Below are 15,239 nucleotides of genomic sequence, written 5' to 3' on the forward strand. Positions count from 1 at the left end.
GGCCAGGTCTTTTCTGAATGTAAAGTAGTTTTGAGGAAGAGGGTGGGGAGTGTGACCCTTGGTTCATTAATCAGAGAGCCTAATGACTCGCCCCCAAGACCCTGAAATCACTTGCTTGGTAATGGGAAGACATTTTCCCTTTGCAGGTGGGAAAAGTACTGGGAAGCTTTATTTTTAAGTTGCAGCCACTCTAATTCTGAACTGGCAGCATAATTTTCAAAGGCCTCTGCCAGGAACCAACACCTACTAATTTCTATGACCAAGGTCTCTTGTTTTCTTATCCTATCCTTTGTTCCTTTCTGCCCATTGTGTATTTCTTTTGGGAATGGCCCTGCTTTCGAAATTCAAGATTAACAGGCTATGAATTAGTACTTACTGCAGTGGCTGGCCTGTTGCTTAGCCTTCAGGGCAGGCTGCAGTAGGTCCTTAGGGGAATAACTTCCCTTGTTAATGAGTTGAATAGGCTGAGTAGAGGTGGAACAAGCTCGGCTGGATTTTTCTACAGTTCAGAATAAATCTTTTTAATTGATTAAATCAGCATCTTTATTTTTCTAAGTTAGCAATAGAGGGTGGCTGAACCACCCTCTATTGTGGCTGTAGAGAGGCAGATGATTTGTGGCAGCTATTTGTTGAAGGTGTGTTTAGCCATCTGATATTTCAAAACTGTCAAGGAGCCACAGCTGCACTCATCAAAGTTATGGTTGGGGGTTTTTTTTGTTGTTGTTTTTAATTAAAAAAAAATTTGGAGCCACCTACTGGCAGCCTACACCAACTGAAAAACAATGTTTTCTGAAAGTCATAGAACCAGAGTTGGGCTGGAAGGAGCCTGAGAGATCATGTGCAGAGAAAAACATGGGACAGGAATCAAAGGGTCAAGCTCTACCGCCGGCTCCACTGTGGCCAGCTCCGTCACTTCTGAGCAAACCAATTTCCTGAGCCTCAGTTACTTAATCAGTAGAACGGGACAAATATGTACCTCAAGTCCCTTTCAGCTACAAGTTTATGGTAAATTGGAGCTCTGATTATTATATAGACACTTTACAGACAAGAAACTGAAACCCAAAGATACTAAGTGACTTGCTTATAACTTGGAATTCCAATACTTGGGAAGCTGAGACAGGAGGATTGTACAAGACCAGCCACAAACCACTTAGCAAGACTCTGTTTTCAGAAAAGAAAAGGGGTGGGCTGGCATGTCACTTAAGAGATAGAATGCCTCTGGGTTCAACCTCCTGTACCCTCCAAAAAAGGTCACTGAATGCCTGCTATGTGACAGGCACTGTTATAAGTGATATATACCTAGTCCTCATGTGGGCACTATGAAGTAGATATCATAACATTCCCAGTGTCACACACATACTGGGGATTGAACCCAGAGGCATTCTCCCTTCAAGCTACACCCTCAGCCCCATTTTATTTTTTATTTTGAAACAGGGTCTTGCCCAGTTGCTGAAACTTGCCTCAAACCTGTGACCTTCTTGTCTCAGCCTCCCAAAATACTGGAATTACAGGCATGTGCAACCCTATCTGGCTATCATTCCTATTTTAAGGATGAGGAAACCGGAGCACTAAATATCCTGAATTCACACAGAGCTAAGATTTTTAAAGGAGCAGGCTACCTCCGGAGCCAGCCTTCAGGTACCACAGCATGCTGCCTTTTGGAGAGGTTGCCTGTTCCAAAGATGAGAAAGGTTATAACCAAATCACAAACTAGCAACTCCATTCTCAGTTTTCAAACTAGAATTATTTTTTTCAGTACTAGGGGTGGAACCCAGGGGCATTCTACCTCCAAGCTATACCCCCAGCCCTACTTTTTATTTTGAAACAGAGTCTCACTAAGTTGGGAAGGTCTCACTAAGTAGTTGAGACTGGCCATGAACCTGTAATCCTCCTGTCTCAGCCTCCCAAGTACTGGGATGACAAGCGTGCACCACCACACCTGGCTCAAACTAGAATACTCTTACCCATAAGTATTAAACTCAGCTACCTTTCTCTGCCCAAAGCATTCTATGCCTATAGTAACATGGAAAAACATGAGTGATAAACCATTAAGTAACAAAGCAAGATACAAAATTGTGCGTTTACTAAGGTTACAACTATGATAAAAAGAAACTTTATATGTTGGAGAAAAAACAGAACATGCACCAGTTGTTAACAATGATTGCAACAAGGCAAAAGAATAATAGCTGTTTTCCTTATTTGCTTTCCCAACTTTGTCATGTGGCTTTGTTCATTTTATAATGACAAATATGTATAATTTGTTTTTAAAAGGGAGGGGTGGAGGTGTTTTGAGCAAGCAGGACTGAGACACTGCCTTCTTCACATGCTGGGGCCCAGACACTTTATTTGCTCCTTGGGGAGTGGATGCCTCAGGCTGGTTGAAGCTCAAAGCTTGCAGGTGCCTCCCAGAACCCAGTGCTGCCCCCGCCCTACCCTCCTAGCATCTACACCCTGGCTGCGTTTGTGAATGCGTTTCTCTGGAACTTTGATTCACCTTCACCCTTGTCCTGGGGTGGTAAGTATCTAATAATAACTGAGGGGACAGAGAAGTCTGAACCCCTGCTTTGCCTTTCAGCTGCACACAGCAGCAGCCCCACTCAGAGCCCCGCCCCTGTGGAGGAGCCAAGGTCCAGAGGAGCTTCAGTGACCGTGGAGGAGAGTCTCTGGGTCATCCTTGTGAGGACAGGACATTAAGAGATTTCTAGAGCACCTCACTGCCCCAACAGAAATTAGAATGTCAACCATGTGTATGTTTACAGTTTTCTACTTGCCATTTTTGGAAAAAAAAAACAACCGGGTGTGGTGGCACATGCCTGTAATCCCAGCATTGGGGAGGCTGAGACAGGAGGATCACAGGTTCTCCAACAGCCTCAGCTACTTAGTGAAGCCTTTTGCAACTCAGTGAGACCCTGTTTCAAAATAAAGAATAAAAAAAAAATAGGAGTGGGGGTATAGCTCGGAGGTAGAATACCCCTCAGCTCTATCCCCAGTACCACAAAAAAAAAAGAAAAGAAAAAGAAGAAACAGGTGAAATTAATTAAATTTATTAAGTTATCTTATATCCAAATCCTCAAATATTCAGAATTTATTGTAACATGTAATTGAGGTAAAAATTACTGAGAACGCTGGACATGGTGGTGCACGCTTGTAATCCCAGCATTTGGGAGGCTGAGACAGGAGGATCTCGGTTCATGGATAGCCTCAGCTACTTAGTGAGGCCCTCTGCAACTTAGTGAGACCCTGTTTCAAAATAAAGAATAAAAAATAGGGCTAGGGGTGTAGCTTGGAGGTTCCATTCCTTGATTCCTTGTACTGCCCCCCCCCAAAAAAAAAAGACTGAGATATTTTACTTTTTTGGTACTATTTCAAATACACAACAGTGTGTACTCACATACAGCATATCAATTCATATGCAGAGCTTTTACTGGAAATACTTACTTTATATTTAGATGTTAAAAAGCAGAGTTCCAGGCCCTAATTGTTCCAGAATACTTGAAAGCTTTCCAAAATTTGGCTCGGTGATGAACTTTTGTGTGTGTGTGTGTGTGGGTCTGGGGATGGAACCCAGGGGCATTCTACCTCTGAGCTACACCTCCAGCCGTATCTTTTATTCTTTATTTTGAAACAGGGTCTCACTGAGTTGCAAAAGACCTCATTAAGTAGCTGAGGCTGCCTGCGAACCACAATCCTCCTGTCTCAGCCTCCCGAATGCTGAGATTACAAGTGTGCCACCACGCTCGGCTTTCAATGATGAGCTTTTTTTTTTTTTTTTTTTTTTTTTTTTGTGGGTCTGGGGATGGAACCCAGGGGCATTTGACCTCCAAGCTATACCCCAGCCCTATTTTTTATTCTTTATCTTGAAACTGGGTCTCACTGAGTTGCAGAGGGCCTCACTAAGTAGCTGAGGCTATCCGCAAACCGTGATCCTCCAGGGGATTACAAACGTGCACCACCACGCCCGGCTTAAATTTTAAATTTTAATCCATTTAAAAGCTCATCATTGAAGCCAGGCGTGGTGGCGCACGCTTGTAATCCCAGCATTCGGGAGGCTGAGACCTGAGGATTGTGGCTCATGAACAGCCTCAGCTACTTAGCGAGGCCCTCCGCAACTTATTGGGACTCTATTTCAAAAATAAAAGAGAATAAAATATAGGGCTGGGTGTGGCTTGGGGGGTAGAATGCCCCTGGGTTCTATCCCCAGTACCACACTAAAATTTTTTTTTAAACTTAGTGTCTTAACCTCACTAGTCAGCACTCCATTTGATCCTTCACCTAAACTGCCTCGTGGCACGGTTGTGGTGTGCGGGGCCCTCTGGAAGATCCTTGCTTTGGTGATACCCACAGGTAGGGCTGAAGAGCTCTACAGAGACTCATCTCTGTAGATGAATCTCCTCACCGCATCACGCTAAGCATGTGGGGGTCTCCCCTGGCCATCTGACATGGGTGCCCAATTTTCAACATGACACCAAGACTCAGAAGGGCTCAGTGGCCAATTCCAGCCACCTGGGTTGGAGCTGGAGCTGCTGGTGCCCATGCCAGAGCTCCTTCCCACAGGGCCCCAGCATGTGTGCTCTGAGATACCTGCAGTGACTCAGGTGAGGTGTAGGATGAGCTCTTCCTCGCTAGACTGGCTTCTGTACTCTGCCCACCCTAGGATGGTGTCCTTGTAGAGATGAGGAACATCGGCGGTACCTCTCACATGAGAAAGCTTATGCTGCTGCCTACAGAGCCCCTCTGGAGAAGCCTTTCCCAAGGCCAAGGTGCAGATGTTCCAGGCTTACGCTGGCTTCTACTCCAGGGATGGGAGGAGGGGCAGCTGTAGTAGAGAACTCTGCAGCTGCCCCATGGCTGCCACTAATCTGGCCTGGGCCCGTGACTTGCCTCAGGCAGCCAGGCAGGGGACAAGGCACTTGTTCAGAATGCACAAGGGGTCCCCTGGATACTCCACCCCTCCCCACCCAGAGGCTCCAACCACTTAGCTTATGCAGGGCCAGAATCCGGCCGTGTGCTAAGAAGAATTGAGATTATTCTTTCTCTTGGTTCAGTGGACTCAGAATTGTTTGGGGCCAATATCTGCCCCCATAGCTGGGTGTGGTGGCGCATGCTTGTAATTCAGATATTGGGAGGCCAAGACAGGAGGATCGCACAGGTTCAAAGCCAGCCTCCGCTACTTAGGCTTTCAGCAACTTAGTGTGAGACCCTGTTTCCAAATAAAGTATAAAATAGGTCTGGAAGTATAGCCCAGAGGTAGAAAAGCCCCTGGGTTCCACCCCCAGTACCAAACAAAACAAAACAAAACAAAAAACAATAAAACAATATCTGCCCTCATGATCTAAGAGAAATGGAGAGGAGATTTTGAAACTATCCTTTTCCTTCCTAGCTTATAAGCTCACAAACCTCCATTTACATCAACTTTGGGATGGCTCATATTTGGGACTTGAATATCACACCATAGTGCATGCAAACCACACAGCCCACTTGATTTCTCTTACATCAATTTGCATTCACGTACTAAAGCTCTAGCTTTCACCATGTGACCACCTTGCTTTCCAGAAGGTTTCAAGGAGGCTGATGATGCAAGTGGCACTTCCTGTTTACCCACTTAATTAATGGCTGAGGATGAGTCGTGACCACAAAGTGTCCTAACGTAATTTATTTGAAATGTTTTACCTTGGCAGTTGTGTGCCAAACAATTGTAGCGGTCCCATTTACATATAAGGAATTGAGCCCTGCAGGAACCTCATCAGGTACATATCTTAGCTACTCTCATAGCTAAAGGCAGTTATTTTCAAAGTGATAGAACCTGAAGTTGTGGATTCAGAGCTGACTCTGTGGCTGGGTGACACACGCCTGTAATCCCAGTACTTGGGAGACTGAGACAGAAGGATTAGAGGATCGACATAGACCCTCAGCTTAGTAAATATTTATAGGATAATAGTTGACCTGGAGAGAGAACTTAGTGTCAAATACATGTGTGCTAAGCATATGTCTGCATTAACTCAACAAGGGTAGGATCAGGGGGACGTTAGGAGGTGTGGGCAAAGTCCTGGAGAGACAACAGGTTAGCTTCAAGTGGGCTGAGAGCGATGGAGGGCAGTGGGCAGATCTGAGTGCCCACAGGCCTTGTGTCCCTTGGATGAAGGGCTGGTGGACAGCAGGTGACAAAAGGAGCCGAGGGTAACTGCTCAGCTCTCTGTCTCAGTACTGCTGAGGGCTGCTACTGCTTACTGGGAAGGGGTTGAAGGGTAGTATGAGCAAGTTTGTGGGGAAATTAAAAACCTTTTGATATGTGTTCAGTTGGATGTGCTAGCAGGTAACCAAGTAGTAGTGGATAGATAATATGGAACTCTGTGGTAAGATCAAGCAGGCTGGACTTGAGGAATTTAGAACTCGCCAGAACTCCCGAGGTAGGAGCTCTTGCCTCCAGATGTCATGTGAATTTCTAAATCTACAGCCAGTGAGCAGCAGAGCCAGGACCCCGCCAGCCACACAGACTCTGCCGCCACCCAGAGACGCATCTCCAGTTGCAGCTGCTGCTGGCTTAGTTTTCTGTGGAGTAGATTTCTCCATGTCAGCTCTAGGAATTGTTTAGAGGCCAAAGTGTGCTGTGCTTATAGATTTTAAAAGCCGGTATGCTTAAAATCATATACAGAAGTATTGATAGGAGAGAAAATAAAAAAAGGGGAAAGATGGTGGCCTGGCATAAGGGTGGTCACCAGGCACTGTTGCTGGTTTCATTTGAAGACTTTTGGGCAGTAATTATCTTAAAGCAAGACTTACTGTGTATGTTTTTTGCCCCTCTATTTTACACACAAGGATCACTGTAGTTTCAATTAGATATTTTTGGAGGAAAGGGATTAGTACTGAGGGTGAAACACAGGGCCTCATGCATGCTAGGTAAGCTTCTTACCACTGAGCTATAAACCCAGCCCTGCAATTTGAAATATATTATTCAAATTCATCCCTTAAAAAATTGCAGATATGCCAGGCATGGTGGCATATGCTTGTAATCCCAGTATTTGGGAGGTGGAGACTGGAGGATCACAGTTCACGGACAGCCTCAGCTACTCAGTGAGGCCCGTCACAACTCAAATGAGACCCTGTTTCAAAAATAAAGAGACTAAAAACTAGGGCTGAGGGTGTATCTTGGAGGTAGAATGCCCCTGGGTTCTAGCCTCAGTACTGCAAAAAACCCAAAAACGCAGATACAAAAAACCCAACTCTTTTCTATTCGGCATTTTAAGATACTGACCGGTTGCATTTGAGTACTTGATTCATAGTTTGTGAATAAAAGATGTTGCATATCTTTTTTTTGGGACTGGAGTTGGAACCCAGGGGCATTCTACCTCCGAGCTATGCCCAGTCCTATTTTTTATTCTTTATTTTGAAACAGAGTCCCACTGACTTGCAAAGGGCCTCACTAAGTAGCTGAGGCTGTCTGCGAACCCTGATCCTCCTGTCTCAGCTTCCCAAATATTGAGATTACAAGCTTGTATCACCATGCCCAGCTTGGGTTTTATTCTTGCAGAAAGATAATAGCTGTAGGATGTAGGCTAAGGCACATTCTTTCTCTTAAAGGTGTGTGTGTATGTACTTGTAATAAATATACATGTACATATACACATATATGCGTAATATATATTTATTTGTGCATGTAAACATGGTGGTTTGAAGTAACCATCTTTTTCTGTTTCATTTTAGGGATAATGACTCTTCTTGCTTCTCACCTAAATTGAATAAGCACCTCGTGCACTTTAATCTTCCGTCTGTGCCATCAGGCCACCTGAAGATAGGGTTTTGAAATCTCAGCTAAAAAGATATCCAGCCAAAGTCTCAATCTTGCCTTAACAATGTTCCAGAGGCTGAATAAAATGTTTGTGGGTGAAGTGAGTACTTCTCCCAACGAAGAACCAGAATTTAGCGAGAAAGAAGATGATGAATGGATTCTTGTTGACTTCATAGGTAAGGTATACTCAGGGGTTAATCTTCCCATTAAAAGTGGAAACGCTTGCATATTATTTCTTTGCATAAGTAAACCAGTAACTAAAGATTTTAAGCCTTCAAAGTAAGTAAACAGAATTTATCTAAAAAAAAATCGGGAAACATTTTATGCCAGGTAATCAGTCAGACTTTCCAGTTTTGAAACTCTTACAGCATGATCCAATCAGAGGCACTTTAATAGAAAAACCCTGAAATTAGACAAGTAGTAACCCATATGGCTCATCATATGTTTATGAGCTGAATAGAAACAGTCTAGCCGGGCGTGGTGGTGCACGCCTGTAATCCCAGTACCTGGGAGGCTGAAACAGGAGGATTACAGGCTCACGGCCAGCCTCAGCTACTTAGCGAGGCCCTCCACAACTTAGTGAAATCTTGTTTCAAAATAAAGAATAACAAGCCAGGTGTGTTGCTGTATGCTTGTAATCCCAGCATTTGGGAGGCTGAGACAGGAGGATCGTAGATCACGGACAGCCTCAGCTACTTAGACCCTTTGCAACTCAATGAGACCCTGTTTCAAAATAAATAATAAAAAATCAGGCTGGAGGTGTAGCTCGGAGGTAAAATGTCCCTGGGTTTCATCTCCAGTACCGGAAGAAAAAAAAAGAATAAAAATTCAGGCTGGGGGAGTAGCTTGGAGTTTGAATGCCCCTGGGTTCAATTCCCAACACCACAAAATAAAGAAGGGGGGGAGGGAGGGAGAATGAGGGAGAAAGGGAAAGAAAGAATGAATGAATGAAAGAAATCTAGGGCTGGGGGTATAGCTCAGAGGTAGACTGCCTCTGGGTTCAATCTCCAATACCACATACACACACACAAAAATAGAAGTGGTCCTAAAGCCATGCCTGCAAAGCCAGTGTGATCCCAGCCCAACACACACACAGTGTTAGAAAGTTACTTAATTTTTATGAGTGAATATGAATGTTTTTGTGTCTGAACTAGATAAAGGGAGGACTGTGAGCATCCGCTAATAGTACTCTCTCTCCTTTCATGCGCTGTGAATTTGTTGGGTGACTGCTCCCCATGATAATCATCCTCCGGTGAATGTGAACTGAAATGGGACCACTGTCTAGACACTTGCACTGGTTTCTCAGCAGAGGAAGAAGAAGAGGAGGGAGACATCAGTGAAGAGGCGCCCACAGAGCACCCTTCTGTCTTTTCCTGTTTACCTGCATCTCTGGAGTGTTTGGCTGATACAAGTGATTCCTGTTTCCTCCAGTTTGAGTCCTGTCCAATGGAGGAGAGCTGGTTTATCACCCCTCCCCCGTGTTTCACTGCAGGTGGATTAACCACTCTCAAGGTAGAAACCAGTCCTATGGAAAACCTTCTCATCGAACATCCCAGCATGTCTGTCTATGCAGTACATAACTCCTGTCCTGGCCTCAGTGAAGCCAGCTGTGGGACTGATGAATTTCATAATCCAAGTAGTCCCAGGTGAGTTGCAAGTATCTTTCTTACTCTCTCCACAGGCAGTCTGCTGAGCATGCATTTTGCTTTATTTCTAATATAAGTAAAAGCTAATTTTTTAGAAGATGCAAAAGAAAAGATTTATGAAAGCATACGTACAGTGTACAACTGGTCAGTAGTATAAAAAATTGCTAATTTTAGATTTTTTTAAAAGTTAGTTGTACCATGGATCCTTATATAAAGACCTGTTTCATTTATAAAATTCAACTACTGAAGGGAAATAAAAGACTGGCATTTCTGCTAAGTATCTTAGAATATATTTCTGGCACATTTAGATTGGATCTTCTAGGATACCAAATGTACTGGGGATGGAACTCAGGGACATTCTACCTCTGAGCTACACCCCAGCCCTATTTTTTTTCTTTATTTTTGAAACAGGGTCTCACTGAGTTGTGAAGGGCCTTGCTAAGTATCTGAGGCTGTCTGTGAACCACAATCCTCTGGTCTACACCCCCTGAATGCAGGGATTACAAGCGTGCAACCACCACACCCGGCTCAGAATAGAATGTCTTAAAACTCTTATTTTTTTTCCCATGCATTCCTAGCTAGGTCACGTTAAATGGTGCTTAACCTTGACGACCTAAGCATTAAAAAAGCAATTTTACTAGAACATTTGCTCAAAGAGCTGTCTTCTTACAGAGGAGAGATTGCACAACAAAATGTTGTCTTGTAGTTAAACGTGGATCCCACATGACCTGAAGTGCTGTCTGAATGGCAGACGGTGGAGGGCTGGTTAAGTTGGGGAAAGGTGCCCAGCCAGTGACGACTGGCATGTTCCAAAACAAACTTCCAGACGCGTTGCGGCTTTTATCCAAAGAACGTATCCACGGAATATTTCTAAGATCACTTTCACCCACGTATAAAGCCCCGTCCCCGTATGAATTAGCTCAGACTCTGGCTAGTCCACCATGCCTGTCCATGGACTGTTTCCTGTGCTGTTAAAAGCACTGGGGGATCTTGGCGTCAACTTAATTTTCTCCTTTAGGTCAAGGGTCCAGGTGAATTTGGATCCTTTGGGGCAAGTCAGAATGTTTCTGTGGTTAGCATTAGCGCTGTCATTCAAAGGGCTTCTTTTGGGTTTGTCCAGGCTCTGATTCTACTAATGGGACCACTGTATATGTCTTCTGTTTCCTGTTTACTAGATAAAAACAAAGCCCAGGAAGCTCTTTAACTTTGCCAGAGTTTTTTTTCTCTCAAGTTCTCAGTATTGTCGATGATCTTCTACAGAGTTAAATATATTTCATTTCATTCTGCTTATACCAAAATGAAAAACAATGTGCTCATCCAGTTACATGATGCCAGGCTGCAGACTAGCTACAGTTTTTGGTGGGACATGTTCTTTTAACAGGCACTTTATTCAGCCCCTTAATTTTGTCAAGAGGTCAGTGTTTTAGGCATTCCAACAAAAATCTAAAACATGACTTTTGGGAGGTGATATTGATTTAATTGCTTTATAGTTGCGTTAAATTAATTTCTTTGTTTCTTAAAAATTCTTCCCTCTTTATTGTGAGCTTACCACTGAGGAATGCCACTCCAAGAAGTTGGTGTTAATAGTTACTTTAAACTAACTGGCATTTGTATATTTACTTTTCAGTGTTTAAAGTACATATATGTATGTGTCTATATAATCAACAGCTTTGTAAAATAACTTTTTGGTGCTATGGTTAACCCAGAAGTATTCTATCTCTGATCTGTCTCTCATTCCTTTTTGAAATAGGGTCTCATGGTCAGGCATGGTGGCACATGCTTATAATCCTAATAATACTTGAGAGGCTTAGACAGGAGGATCACAGGTTAGAAGCCAGCCTCAGCTATTTAGTGAGGCCCTCTGCAACTTAGTGAGACCCTCTTTCAAATAAAGAATAAAAAAATAGGGCTGGAAGTATATGTAGGAGGTAGAATGCCCCTGGGTTCAACCCCCAGTTACACACACACTCACACACTCACATACACAATCAATCAATCAATCTCTAACTCTCTCTCTCTCTCTCTCTCTCACTCTCTCTCTCTCTCTCTCTCTCTCTCTCACTAAGTTGCTGAGGCTAGCCTCAAACCTGTAATCCTCCTATCTTAGCCTCCCAAGTACTGGGATTACAGGTGTACACCACCACACCCAGCTTTATAAAAGCAGTACATGTGCATTGCAGAAAATGCAAATGTGCTAAAATTTAATAATTTTTTTGATATTTTTATGACTTAAAGGTGAATACTACTAACACCTTAGAGCATATCCTTTCAGATTTTTTTTCTGTATGTGCCCATACCTACACATGCACACACATGCTTTTAACCCAAGTGAGATCACACTGTTTATGCTATTTTATAACCTGCTTGCTTAGGCAGTGGTCATCATTTTGCCTCAGTAAATCTTTACTACCCACATCATACTCACATTTTCCTCAAGTCTAGGATATTTCACCAAGTTTGTCCAAATCACATCCAGTCCAGGACCTCGCACTGATTCTAGCTGTTTGCAATTTTGATGCAATGAGAATGTTATTTTTGTGTCTTGTTTATGCAATTATATATTACAAATAGCACATATAAAACAGTTAAACAAATAGGTGTTTTCTATAAATTACTAAAAGAAAACACTAACTTTTATATTAATTACTTTTTCTTTTTTTTTTTTTTTTTTTTGGTGGTACTGGGGTTCCTGGAAGCTCTTCTACCTCCGGGCTACACTCCCAGACCCATTTTTATATTTTTATTTGGAAACAGGGTCTCCTAAGCCAGCGCGCGCGGCTGGCTTCGAACCTGCGCGATCCTCCTGTCTCTGCCTCCCAAGCGCGGGGATTACAAGCGTATGCCACCACGCCTGGCTATATTAATTACTTTTTCACATAATAAACTTCTACAAATTATTAGTTTTATAATAGTAACTAAATTTTTTTAGCATCCTTATTTTTGGATTTGAAATTCTTTTTTTTTTTTTTTTTTTTTGTGGCACTGAGGATGGAACCCAAGGGTATAAAACCTCCAAGCTACACCCCCAGCCCTATTTTTTTTCCTTTATTTGGAAACTAAGTTGCAGATGGCCTAAGTAGCTGAGGCTTTCCACAAATCCAGATCCTCCTGTCTCAGCCTCCCAAATGCTGGAATTACAAGTGTGTGCCACCACACCAGGTTGAAATTCTTTTAGAATCAAAATTAGGAGGCTAGCTACACAATAAACATGTATGTTTCCTAGGTGTTGGGGGTGTAGCTCAGTGGTAGGGCACTTAGCATACATAAGGCCCTAGGTTCAATCTCCTGCACTTCAAAACAACAAAAATCTTTCATTTTCTAGACAGGCAGTAAATCACATATGTTTCAAAAGTTCATTTGTCTCCATCATGTCTGTCCTTAGGGATATTACATTAAAGCACCTAAAAGTAAGGTGCTTCAGAATTTCAGTAGGCTTTGGCATGTGCGTTTATTGCATTTTAGCCTTTATCAATACTGTTTGTAAAGATTGATGAGCTATCATGATCTTAAGTAATATATGTGGCTTTAATGACCTACAGTAAATCAGTTTTAATAAAGAAAAGCTGACCATGTCCTAACAGTAAAATTAAAATAGCATTTTAAGTCTTACTAGTGATTTAATAGTTCACCATTTAACATTTGTAGGGCCAGAAAAAGCTGCTTATAAGACTCACGGGCACAGAGTAAGTATCTACCTTGAGACTGTGTGATCTGTGTCATTAGTCTGCACAGGGAGGCTAGGGACTCAGATGCCCACCTCTTAAAACCTACTTTATTTATATTAACCACTTTCCATTCAGAGATGTACCCTGTTGTGATATAAATAAAAACTTTGAATTGTCTTCTTTAATCAACAGTGGGTTCTTACCTGGAAAAATGTTAGTAGAATTTTCTTGCATATATTTCTATGGAATATAAATTTAAAATGTTTTCTAGAACATTTCACTTATAGGCAGAAAGCATCTTTGAAGGTTCTCTTGGCATGATGCTTTTGATTGGTAATATTTGGGAATACACATATTTTCCTTTTAAGATATGACTAGCTGGCCGGGCGTGGTGGCGCATGCTTGTAATCCCAGCATTTGGGAGGTTGAGACAGGAGGATTGTGCAGGTTCAAAGAGCTCAGCTATTTAGGACCTTTGCAACTCAGTGAGACCCTGTTTCAAAATAAAGAATAAAAAATAGGGCTGGGGGGTGTCGCTCAGAGGTAGAATGCCCCTGGGTTCCATCCCTAGTACCACACACACAAGATGTGATGAGCTGAAAATAAAGTATTTGCAAAAAAAAGTTGGCAAATGTAGATATTCAGTAACTGTTAGTTGCAGGCGGGCGTGGTGGCACACACTTGTAATCCCAGCATTCAGGAGGCAGAGACCAGAGGATCATGGTTTGCTGAGAGCCTCAGCTACTTAGTGAGGCCCTTTGCAACTCAGACCCCGTTTCAAAAAGTAAAAAGACTGTGGTTTGCAGACAGCCTCAGCTACTTACTTAGGCTCTTTGCAACTCAGTGAGACCCTGTTTCAAAATAAAGAATTAAAAAAAAATAGGGCTAATGGTGTAACTCAGAGGTAGAATGCCCCTGGGTTCCATCCCCAGTCCTGCCAAAAAAAAAAAAAAAAATTTAGAATAGTCTACTTAGTCATCTGTGGACTTTGTGGTGTGTGTCTATTAAAAGTTGGCTTTTCCTTTCTCCCATGACCAGTCAGTGATTGCAAAATTATAAGCTCATCTGTCGGCCCTGAGACACCAAGCTCTCATCCAGCCATAAATACAAATGAGTGAGAAATTAAAGTAACCTTTAAGTTTTCTTGAACACCTTCTGTTCTTAAATACATCCTCCTTTTTTTCTGTTTCAGGGCAAAAGCCCAAAGCGAGATGGGGCAGCACGTTCACTGCTATGTCACAGCTCTTGCTGCTCACACAGCTTTTCTGGAACAACCCAAGAGCTTTCGCCCTTCCCAGTGGATCAGAGAACACAGTGAGCGACAGTCTCTGAACAGAAGTAGCCTTCGTCGCCAAAATCTCACCAGGGATTGCCACTCTCGGCAAGTCAAGCACAGCGGCTGGGTGGTGCACCAGCCCTGCCCGCGTCAGTACAATTACTAAGAATTTAATGTTTTCCTGGTTGATTTCTCTTGGTCTGTGCATATTTGTGTGGATGTGCGTATTTGTACAATGAAAATGCTGTCTCTTATAGCCAATTGATGACCAATCACATAGTTTATCAGTGTGTTTAGACACTGTCTTAAAAACCAGATCTCTATGCTGTGTATCACATAATGCCTTGCTCCTAACATTTACTTTTTTTGGTAAATATTTTTCAGAATATTTTTGGAAACATATCAATACAATTACAGTGTTTGGTGTTTGGGGATGTCTTTAAATCTTTTAAGTGTACATGCATTAGTCAACACTTCAAAGACATTTTTTCCCTCAAATACAAGAGGCATCTTTGAATTTCATTTTATTTTGTGTTACTTAATCAATCTCTTGAGTAAGCAAAACTTTTTTCTCAGGGTCGGCCATACACTTTATTGACCAGTACTTGATAATCTTTTCTGTATATAATGAATACATTTTTACACACTAACATGAGCATTAACAGGTGATAGTTTCCATGGATATAATGGAATTATGGCTGGACTTTTCTTTTGAAAGAAAACTTGATATATGTGTTTTCTTTTCTTCAGATTAGTCATGCAGTTCGTTTTGGAATTCAGGTACATTAAACTTTAGCAAACAGTGCATTCAGTAATTTCCATGTGGCTACGTGACATGGTACAGATATGACAGGTGTCCAGAACAA

At 42.4% G+C, this 15,239-nt stretch overlaps 1 protein-coding gene across 2 annotated transcripts; it reads left to right on the top strand.

The window, feature by feature from the left end:
• Nucleotides 1-7,850: 7,850 nt before the first annotated feature.
• On the top strand, nt 7,851-14,539 carry TP53INP1 (tumor protein p53 inducible nuclear protein 1; the record flags this gene model as incomplete). Of its 2 annotated transcripts, none has more annotated exons than XM_080693964.1 (3): nt 7,851-7,962; nt 9,072-9,432; nt 14,290-14,539. In XM_080693964.1, 3 exons carry the CDS (start codon nt 7,851-7,853, stop codon nt 14,537-14,539), a joined length of 723 nt encoding a protein of 240 aa, XP_080550090.1. The 2 variants fall into 2 exon arrangements, with proteins under 2 accessions (XP_080550090.1, XP_080550091.1); XM_080693965.1 differs by lacking the exon at nt 14,290-14,539 and adding an exon at nt 13,078-13,099.
• Between the last annotated feature and the right edge of the window lie 700 nt (nt 14,540-15,239).

Source organism: Muscardinus avellanarius, assembly GCF_963383645.1.
Source record: "Muscardinus avellanarius genome assembly, chromosome: 4".
In the NCBI taxonomy this organism is placed as follows: Eukaryota; Metazoa; Chordata; class Mammalia; order Rodentia; family Gliridae; genus Muscardinus; species Muscardinus avellanarius.